At 52.1% G+C, this 10,711-nt stretch overlaps 1 protein-coding gene across 1 annotated transcript in view; it reads right to left on the bottom strand.

Annotated features, from left to right (window-relative positions):
• Window positions 1–3,659: 3,659 nt before the first annotated feature.
• ACBD6 (acyl-CoA binding domain containing 6) overlaps window positions 3,660–10,711 on the bottom strand; it is an 81,676-nt gene continuing 74,624 nt past the window's right edge. The window contains exons 7-8 of the mRNA XM_005528695.2: window positions 8,060–8,090; window positions 3,660–4,262 (exon numbers count right to left, since the gene is read on the bottom strand). Coding sequence (XP_005528752.2) covers window positions 4,108–4,262; window positions 8,060–8,090 — 186 coding nt within the window. The 3' untranslated portion in view covers window positions 3,660–4,107. The remainder of the gene's footprint in view (window positions 4,263–8,059; window positions 8,091–10,711) is intronic.

Below are 10,711 nucleotides of genomic sequence, written 5' to 3'. Positions count from 1 at the left end.
GCGCTGCTCGCCCCCCGCCCCGGCCCCCCCCGCGCTCCCCCCGGCCCGCAAGAGCAGCACTGAGGGCGCCCGCCGGCCGCTGACCTTTCCAGGATTTTCCCGAGGGAATTGGCCCTGGAGGGCTGGAGGGGTGGGGGGACAGCAGCGGCGGTGCTGGGGTGGCTGTGCTCGGGCGGGGGGCACGGATGCCTTCGGGTGTAAGCACAAGAGAGGCGGCGGCTCACGGGGACCCCGGCGGGAGGGCAAGAAGGACAATCAGGGGTGGCAGAGTCCATCCCGCACCCCCCCCTGCCGAGCACCGCTGCTATTTTCAAGAGTTATTTTTCCATATGGTGTTGAAACGCAACTCGGCGCTGCCCGGAGGCTCCGCGGAAAGAGAAGTCTATATTGTAGAAGGGTTTATTTTGCCGGGAACACGTCCGGGGCAGGGCCATTTGCGGGAGCTGCCTGCTCCTGGCCTAGTGGCCGTGATTTATCCCTGGGCACGCAGGAGCATCGCTGCTTTGTACCGTGGTCACGCGAGGGGAAGGAATTTTAAAAAAATTGCCTCCGGCCCGGGATGCCCGGGGCTGGCACCTGCAGGGCAGCCACGGGAGAGGTGGGTGAGAGCAGCCTTTGCTCTGAGGGAGGCGCAAAAAAATCCCTCTCAAATAGGGGGAAGGGAATTTCGTCAGCCGCAGAAGCACCAGCGTGGTGGGAAGGGGAGGCGACCGGGGCGTGAGATGCTCCTGGCATGGGTTCCCCTCCTGCTTTGGTGCCGCGGCTCTGATGGTACCGAAGGGTGAGTGCAGGCGGCCAGGAAGGATCGCGGTGGCTTTGGCACATGCCACAAGGCCCATGGGGTCTGCTGCTGGCCAGGCTCACTCAGCACTAGCCCTTGCTCAAAACCCACATGCCCATCTCCCCCAGCACAGCCACACCCCTACCCTCAGGCATTCAGCCCCATGGATGAGATCCAGCTCCACACTCTCTGCCCGGGGTGCCCAGCTCTGCCCCAGCCCCACAGGGAAGCCCTGCCATCCTCTCTGTCTCTGGGGTGATGCTGATCCTTCAGGGAGGGCTGGGGGTGGATCCAGTTAGTCAGCTCCTTCCAGAGGTGTGGAAGCTCCAGAAGCAGAGATAAAAAAAAAAAGAATAAAAATTAAAAATTAAAAAAAAAAAAAGCCACACGAGAAAGCACATCACTGGTCTGTCCTTGTCCTTCCTTGCCCCCCCTGCCCCCCAGCTGGGTGCCTTGGTGCTGCAGGAGCTGCCCCAGCTGCATCCATGTGCCTCTCCCCTCCCCAGCCTTGGGTGCTGCTCTGTGCCAAGCTCCCGGCCTTGCCGGTGCTGGTGGGGAGGGGGACGGGGGAGAGCTGTGCCTGCTGCTCTCCATCCCCCCTCGACAAGGCCAAATGCCTCCTCCCCTCGCTGTGTAAATTTTGTACAGTTCCAGAAAGTGAGAGTCTTGTTTCCTGGGGGAATAAAAAGGAAAACAAAATAAAACCCAACAAATAATAATAATAATAATGATAATAATAATAAATTTTAAAGAATTATTTATTGCCATGTCTCGGGGAGAAATGATCTCCCCAAATTGCCCCTGGATTTGGGCTTAGGGCGTTGCTTTTGTACCCTGCCTCTGGTGTGTTGGCATGAGATGTGTACAGTCACCCCCTCCGCCGCGAGGGAAAGCGATGGCAAATAAACTCGGGATGCTCTTTAGCAGCTGCTGTCTTTGAGATTTTCTTCCTCAGTGGGAGGGCAGTGGGTCACCACTGGCATCGCCTGCTCCGGCACCGCTGGATTTTTGGGGTCAGGATTCCCTGGATGGTGGAACTGCCGTCCCTGGCTGATGGAACAAGTGCCACCGGTCGTGGTGCCCTGGCTTCCTGCTGGCACCCAGAGGTTTGGGGTGGGGATGTCCGTGGCTGGCACCCTGAAGTGGCACAGCTTTCCTGCCACCACGCAGGGACAGCCTGGCTGTGCCACCACAGGTGAGATGGAAGGGCCATGCCAGGCAGGAGGGGCGAGTCCAAGCCCCTCCGTGGGCACCGGTGTGTTGGCTTTCTGTATTTTAATCATTTTAACATTTAATGCTTCTCAATTAAAGTGATTTCCTGGAGTAGATGCCAAGCTTAGGGCGAATGCACATTAACCACTTTCTGTATCAGTAGTTAAAGGCACCGAGGGATTTAACAGCAATCCGCAAGGCTGCTGGGGAAAGGTTTGGCTGAATAAAGCAGATTATAAACAATAATATATGTCTTTCTCTCCTCCCGCCCCCCACCCCCGCTTTCTTTTTTTTTTTTTGGAAAAGCTCCAACCTCACAAACAGACCTAAAGTGCTATAAACATCTCAGGGCTGAGCGCTCAGGCCCCAAATGTGCTCTCTGAAAGCACCGGCACCGCGGCTGCTGCTTTTCATCCCGGCTTTAACGGAGATTTCTTTATTACCCAGCGTGTCCATCAAGCCAGGCAGTGGCTGTGCATTACAGCCCTGCACAGGGGTGGCCTTGCTTGTCCCCAACCTTGGTGCCACCGTGTCTCCCTCACAAAGTCGACTGCAATATTGGGGTTGGCATCTTTGCTTCATCTGAATCCAGATGTAAAAGCGCCAGGCTGTGATGAGCCCGGCCACTGCCAGCCTGCAGCTGCCCTGCGCAGGAGCAGGGGGAGCAGAAGCCACTGGGGGAGTCTTACTTAATACTAAGTTAATGGAAAATAACCTGTCCAAGCTGTTTTGTCCCCAGCACAGAGCCTGGCCTGTGCTGTGTGTGGTTTAGTGGCCGCTGGAGCCAGCGCAGTGACTTTGTCAGCGTCAGCGAATGCTGGCAGGAGCCACAGACACTGTGAGGGGCCAAAACCCACGTGTGCCTGCTGCCCAGCCAGTTAGCCAAGGGAATGTTCCCATTTATTCTCCTGAGGCTGGATGTGCTGCAGAACCTGATGGCAAGCAGCTTCCTGTCACAGCCATGGAGATTTCCTCTGCTCCCCCCAGGCTGTAAATCTCATCTGGGAAAAGCAAACTCGTGGCAATATCCTGCAGGGCAGCCACAGTCTCCTCTGGCCACCCAGAGCAGCAGCCTCCCTTGCAGCTTGGAGCTATCCCACGGCACAAACCCACCCCTGGCAGCTCCCGTGGGCACAGCTGGGATGCTGAAAAGGAAACATTAAACCCCCATGATCATCCCACATCACTCCAGCACTCGGGCATGGATGGCCACGAGGCACATTTTTCCCCCCTTTCTGGGTACTTGGCCAGCTGAGAAGATCATGAAGTGTCTGAGCCAGACCCAGAGGGGTGACAGGGTGGGTGCAGGTTTATCTGTGCTCAGCTGAGCCCTGAAGGAGCCGCTCCAGGGATGGACACACAGCGGGAGGCCCTGGAGCCGCTGACAGAGGTGGGGTTTAAAGCCATTTGATTCAGCAAAGAGGTAAAAGTCCTGTCAGCTTGGAGAGGCCGATTAGCAGCACGTGTTGTGTGAGAAGCAGAGGGACAGACAGACACCTGTATGACCCTGCTGTCTTTGCAGCTCTCCCTCCCCAGGACAAGAGCTCAAGCAGAACTTCCCAAGCCTTATGGCTGCACTGAGCTGCCTCCCATTCTCATGGCTTCCAAATCACCCCCTGCAAAAAAACCCCCAAAAACCCCAAAACTCAAACAAACACACTGAGGCTCAATCCCAACACTGTGCTTTTATTTATATTATTTGTTTGGACCCAGGGGGGGGAAAAAAAAACCAACCCAACCAAAATTCAACCTGAATGGGAGAGATGAGCATCTCACCTGGCCCTGCATCCCCATGGAGGAGCTGACTGGTCAGCCCATGCTGCTCTGGTGAGACAGCCCATACAGTACTCATGTTTGAAACCTTAAAATAATACCTGGCGCCTCTTCCAGGCCCTCTCCCCTCTCCCCCTCCCCGCCAAATACTGATAAACGTCAGAGCACGCCAAACTCTGATGCCATCCTGCTCAGGGTTGCGCTTGGCCCTCGTGCTGGAGAGCCCAACCAGACCCTGTGCTTTGAAAGGTCCCCTCGAAGCCCCGGGGTGTTTGGGGAGGGCAGCAGGGAGGGGAGGGGGATAGAGGTGTTATTGCAGAGCCTCTCTGTGCCCCGGGGACTCAGGGCTCGCCGGTGCCGTGCTGCTGCAGAGCCGAAGTGATGGCTTTGGAGTCCGTCACCTCCTCGGGCAGGCAGCCCTCCTGGTCCCGCAGCCTGGGGTCGGCTCCCGACTGCAGCAGCAGCTCCACGATGTCCAAAAACTCGCAGGTGGCAGCTGTGGGGGAGAAAGGGAAGGGTTAGTGTGGCGATGCTGGCCCCAGGAGGCGGTGACGGGCGGGTTTGGAGCGGTGGCTGTCGCTGGCCCGAGGCAGCATCGCTGGGACAGCGCTCGGGACACACCGGATCGCTTTGGATTTAATAGTGCCAAGGAAGGAGAAAAGACAGAGTGACAGCAATGCAAAGCCAGAAGTCCTGAGGGGGTGCCACTGGTGCAACCAGAGCCCGCAGCCCAGTCAGAGGCGCTGGGAGGGATCTGCAGGGACACAGAGGGACCTGGGACACAGAGGGAGCCTGGAAACAGCTTGGCTAAGGTTTCTTCACGTCCAGGACTGGAGACTGACCCTGGGAAGGGCCCCAGAGTGCTACTGCAGCACTGCAGGGACTCCCAAAACGCCACCTGGGAAAGCATTCCCTGCCTGCTTTTGTACCTGGGATTTGTAATGTGTTCACCATCTATGATGGATCTGTGAGCCTTTGCCCCTCACCTGCCCCCTGAATCTCCCAGGGAGCAGGCAGCACATCCCAGGCACTACAGCTTCAGTGCTCCTGACTTTTGTCCATTGCTTCTCTTTGGACAAAATTCAGATGGTTTATAGCTGCTGGCCACCACTTCCTCCAGCACCAGCTCCAGGTGACTGTGCCCATGGCCTGGACAGGGCACACATTTTATTCCTCACACCTCTACTAGGAACTGTTTTTGCATGCCTCATTTCCTCTGCCAAGATAGAGTCAGGTTTGACCTGAGCTCTTCTCAGTCCTAGGATGTCTTACCTAAGGATGCTAAAAAATAGAGCCAGGAAAATCAGGAAAACTCTTAATGCTGGACTTGGCTGACAGCGGCAGAAGTCCCAGATCCTGGATTTTCCCTTCAGCCTCTGCAACTCAGACCCTAGTGAAGCCAAAACCTGCTTTACAAGGCCATGAAGCTGGCAGCTTCCTCTTGCGTTGGTAGCAATTGGTTTTATTCATATTTTGGGTGTTTTTATAAAGCAACCGACTGACTCCTTTAGTGATTAAGTGTCTTTTGCATTACTCTGCAGTCTTCTACTGATCCAAAAGGATAAGCAGTAATGTCTCATTAAAATAAATTCAGTGTGTGATTGGAGTTTATATTGAAAAGATAAAAAAAGGGGTCAAAAAGGGGAAACAGGTTGGTGAGGAAGCAGGTGGGGGTGTGGGTGAGGCTGAGCTGAAGTGGGGCACGTCCCTCTGAAGAAAATAGATTTCCAGAGGTGCCAAAGAGGGTATGGTGGCAGCTTCTAGGGATGGGGAGCTGGTCCCCACAGGGAAAGGTGGCTTACTCCTCTGGTGCTGTGTCCTTGAGCAGGCTGGGGACATCCCTGGGGACGAGCACAGCTGCTGGATTTATCACACCCTGGGACCCTCGATTTGTCAAGGGCCAGAGCGGCAGCCCTGACACTGGCACGGGTGAAGATGAATTTCCATTCAGCGCAGTTTGCCTCCCGACTCCATTAATCCTCAGGGTTCAGATGATGAATTTTTTTTTATTATTTATTTTCCCTGCAGCATCCCCTCCCACTGCCCTGCCAGGGCGCAGACAGAGCCGAACAGATGGCGCTTTGCAGGGAAGCGGGAGCGCCCAGGAGGATACAGAACCTGCCCACTCCGCGGCCACGTGGCCGGCACTGCTCGGAGAAGCCTTGATTTCCTCTGGGAGAGGCAGCAGCGATGATTTCAGTATTCCCAGTGGGTGGGTGGATGGAGAGGAGCTGAGAAGGGGCTGTTCAGCAGGGACAGCGTGCACACAGCCGTGGGTCCTGGCGGGCCGTGCTGCCGCTGGCCTCCACTTAACCCCCGATTAAAGCCGGGGTCAGCGGCGATCGGAAGGAGCCGGGATTTATAACCCCCAGCAGGATGCGGTTTGACACCGGCTGTAATCAGGAGAGCTGTCACCACAAGGACAGCTGTCAGGCCATGCTGGCTCATAAAAAGGGATGCAGACACCCTAAAAAGCAGGGGCTGCCTTGCTGATGGGATTTAACCCTTCCCTGAACTCCATGAAACTGTTCATAGGAGCTGTCCTGCCTCTCTGCTGCAATTAACAACTTGATGGTGAAGTGCTGACTGAAATGGGACTGGGAAGTGACAGTGAGCTCCAGTTTTAGGCCAACAGCCACTTGAATCAAACCCAGGCACCCATTTGAGAAGCTGCTTCCAACCTCGGGGTGATTTATGGACAGATCAGCAAGAAAGGGAATGAGGATGTCCTGGGGGCAGTGATGTGCCCCAGGAACAGCTGGGCACCCATGGGAACACCAAGCCCATGTGCCAGTGACTCAGAGAGGATTCCTAAAGATGACAAACAAGGAGTAGAGAGGGGATAATATTCAGGGGGAAGAAAAAGTTTCAACACTTAAACTTTTGGGAAGAAAATTCTGGGAAACTGTCATTATTGAAACATCTGAACTGGCAGGGTGGATCAGAGAAACCATTTCTGAAATAATGTTCATTGTATCAGTTTTGTTTGCTTGTGTTGAACAACCTGCCTCAGTCCCCAGCCAGAGGGATCCACCTGCATGGAAATTAAACTCAGGTGATGCATCCACCTTCTCCTTTCACATAATTTTCCTTTCACATACTGGGCTTGCTTGAAGCAAGTGCTCTTGGATAACTTACACGTGTGCTAAGTTTTTGCACAACCTATTATAATCTACTGTACACCCCTCAGTCCTGGAGTTGGGAAAGCATCTTCCCAGGAGAGAGAAAACCCAAGCTGTGGAATGGCTAAGGAAGAGAAAGAGGCAATGTGGCATTTTAAGTGGTGTCCATCTGCGGACAAAGCTGTGCTAAGCAACAGATTCACCATTCCAGTCACAGTGACAGGAATTTGAAAAATTGAGAATCCTACAGGAAAGGTCCCACAGGGAGAAATGAAATGACACATTTTAGTATCTACAGTCTCGGTTCAGGGGCCCTGGAATCTGGGAGTTCAGCTCCAGGTCCAAATGCTGTGCTTTGGACTGATGTTTGCAAAGCAATTTTGCCATCCTGTTAATGTCCTTGTGGAGAGATCAAGAAGAGAGAGAAAGACACAAACACTTCAGAATGACAAGTATGCTCTTAATTACAGTGACAGGCATCAAGAGAGAGTACAAGATAATAACTGGCTATGTCTTAATTTTGGGAAAAAGATTATGATCCAGATTAAATTGATACTTTTTTTTCCTATTCCCTGCACATCAGCACCGCACACGTCACTTCAGTCTCTTACTTTTCTCATTTGGAGATAGAACAATCTTTCAATTAAATCACGTATCTAATTAGCCTGTAATTGTAGGAGGGACACCAACTGTGACTTGCCTCTGCTGATTTTGGTAGTAGAGAAGCTGCTGCTCTCTCAGCTGTGATCAAACCAGGACACATGAAGGTGGAGGCCACCTTGCTTGTCCCCTTCCTCTGACCTGTTCAAACAGGCACAGACCCTTCCTGAAGGCCAAGGGATTTGGCATCCCCTATCCAGGGTCTGCAGGTGGCACACCAACATCCTGGAGACACAGAGGTGCACAGGGGAACTCTGCATTATTAACTGGGGGGAAAGGAAGGGCTTTAAAGTGACATTTGCAGAGGAGAACGAAGGGAGGGCAGCAAGCTTCTCCCAAGGCTCCTACCCCTGCCATGCTGGGATTTGCTAGTGGAGGGAGCCACTGGTTAATCAAATCCAGTTTCCTTGCTCATTTTTCTCCTGAAATTTGCTTTCTGTGTATAGAACATTTACCCCAGCTGCAAATCCACGCTGCTAAGGAGGAACAGCCAAGCTTAGAGGCAACTTACCATAATGGAGTGCAGTCTGCCCTTCCCCATCCTGAAAAAGAGAGAGACTTGCTTTTAGAGGTATAGGTAACATCGTGGCAATACAAAGAAATCCCAGTTTTAAATAAATAGGAATGAATCACAGCAATGATTTAATTGACTAGACAAACAGCCAGGACACCCAGCTACCTGACAGCTGTGATTTGAATCATCATCCACCATGACTCCCTATTGATGGATAATCAATATCTATCCACCCGTGAGAGTGCGTGGACCACGGCATGACGTGAGTATAATTCAGTTCACACCGTTATCACTTCCAGCACATAAAAATGAAGGATTTCAGTCCTATGGCCTCACTCTGGGAGTCTCACTACTCCTGATGCTTTAGTGCAAGATGTTTGAGTGCAAACCCAGCTTTGGCCAACTACTTGAGAGAAGGGTAAAGCACTGGGATGCTCACACAGCTCAGTGCACTGTGCTCTTCAGCACAAGGGAGCACACAGGGAAAAAAACTCAGTTCCTTCCACCTAAATACATCTTAGGTCCCTGCCTTCAGAATTTAGGTCTACCCCAATACCTAGGTTAAGCTCTGTCAAGTCAGGAAAGGGCACAGTGCTCAGGGATGAGAGCAAGTTGCCAAACTCATCCTTGTGAAACACCTGCAGTGCAAGGGCAAAGCGAACTGTGTGATTTGTAGGTGTTGGCATGCAGCTCCCTGTTTCAGAGAACATTTAAGCCACTGCATCAGCTGCAATGCTTTGGGAAGTGTGTCCCCATCCCAGATTCCTGTGTCCCCTCCCCAGGGCTCTGCCACAGTTGATGCCTCACATCCAGCACTGCAATTCCAGGTAGCTCACCCTGACACAGCCTCACCCTGCCACCAGAACAGGTGAAATAACAGAAGGAAAGAATTACTGGCCCCTTTGCTTTCACTAACCCAACCAGGATTAGCCTCTAATTCAGTTCTTTGCCTCCTTAATTTATTTGCATCTGTCTATGGAGACTTAAGATTTAATTACTATCATCTTTGTGATTAAGGTGCAAATTCTACAGTTTGCTACAGATTCTGGAGCAGGTGAAAAAGAACAGGAAAACAGGTAGAAATTCCACTCATAGCTGGAAGTCTCCTGCTTTCCCAGTGTGTTATTCTGTTTGACATTAAGCTGTGAGCTGAGGAATTAGGAATGACCTGTGTTTTGGGGTGGGAGACACCATACTTTACTCTGGGACACTGCACCAACACGACAACCACGGCAGCAGCAGGGAAAAAAAGCCAGATGTAACAGGCCTAAATAGCCACTTCATATCTTTTCCAAGCAAAGAGGTGGGAGGGTCAGATTTTTCTTTCCAAGTGTCACTACGTTGTTTGAAGACACCTCGTTTCAGGAGCCTATTTCTGCCCAGACTGAGGGGAGCGGAATGCAAATTGGTGTCTTTAGGTGGTACCACAAACCAAAGAACTGAGGGAATCATGGACAGCATCCATTGATTATTCCACACTAATAAGGTAACCAATGTGAGCCAGTGCCCCTGAGCTCTCCTTAAGCACATGCCTGCTCTGAGGAGTGACAGGGCCAGCACTGAGTTCAGCAAAATACGGAGCAGGGCAGGGGAAGGAGAGGTGGGAGTGCTCTGAATGAGTTATTGGAAAGGCAGGATGTCAAATGTCTGGGCTGGGGGATGGGAATCCAGCTCCCCTCTGCATCACCACCTCCAAGACTGCAGCCAACAAAACCCACAGGTGAATGGGACTGGAGCTGTGCAGCAGAAACCCCTTCCCACGGGAATGCTTTGCTGCAGAACTCCCTATTAAAACACACAGGACTGCTCCAGGAATCCTACAGACATTTGTTCCTCTTCCAAGGGCCTGCAGAAAGCACTGCTGTTTCAGCAGCTGGCTGGGGATAACAAGGTTTTTTATTCCTCTTAGATGTACTTCCTGGCATCTGCTGGGCTAAGGAGGGAGCGCAGGTCCTGGCATAGGAAATGCCTCTCTTTAATCCCAGTGTGGTTTTTAAAAAGAACTATTAATCCAATGTTATGCAAACATGGTTTGCACTTTATTTACACTGCGGATTTTCCCCCTGCTTTGAGCCTGCCCAATGGTCAAATGCTATTTGTTACACTTCTCAGATGCCGTGCTGTTTGCTTCTATTTTCCTCTGTGACAAATTTTAATCCAGGTAAATGGAAAAAGCTCCAGTGTGGTCACTCACTAAAGGCCTTGAAAGCCCTCGGGAAGCTGCTGATCTCAATCCCTCTTTGATTTGGCTTTTTGGAGCACCGTGGCTAATTGCAGCCTGATGTACCCGGCTGCTCCAGTACAGCAACGCTGAGCTTTGGAGCAAAATGGTCACACCTGGAGACTAATCAAAGATGGGCTGTGAAAGTCAGGATTACAGCTCCCTTTGTGGGAATTATGTGAGACAAATATTGCCTGTCAGGCACTGGAAATGTCTGTTTTGTAATCAAACACTCTGTACAGATGAGTGAAGATGAATTGTAGCTGGCCTTGATGCAAGGGATATTTCCTGACGTGCAACAGAAAGCAGCGGCCTCTTGAGCATCTTAGGTCTTTCTCCTGAGCTGTGTCTGTGTAGGGATGAATGATTCCCAAACAATAAATGGTCAGGTACAAGCCTCTGTCCTCAGCCCACTGGCACCAGCCAGG

The sequence above is a fragment of the Pseudopodoces humilis genome, chromosome 10 (assembly GCF_049639895.1).
Source record: "Pseudopodoces humilis isolate 2021_Gansu_Grassland_sample_001 chromosome 10, ASM4963989v1, whole genome shotgun sequence".
Taxonomy (NCBI): domain Eukaryota; kingdom Metazoa; phylum Chordata; class Aves; order Passeriformes; family Paridae; genus Pseudopodoces; species Pseudopodoces humilis.
The sequence above is the reverse complement of the archived record's forward strand: the minus strand, read 5'-3'. Positions and strand labels throughout refer to the sequence as shown.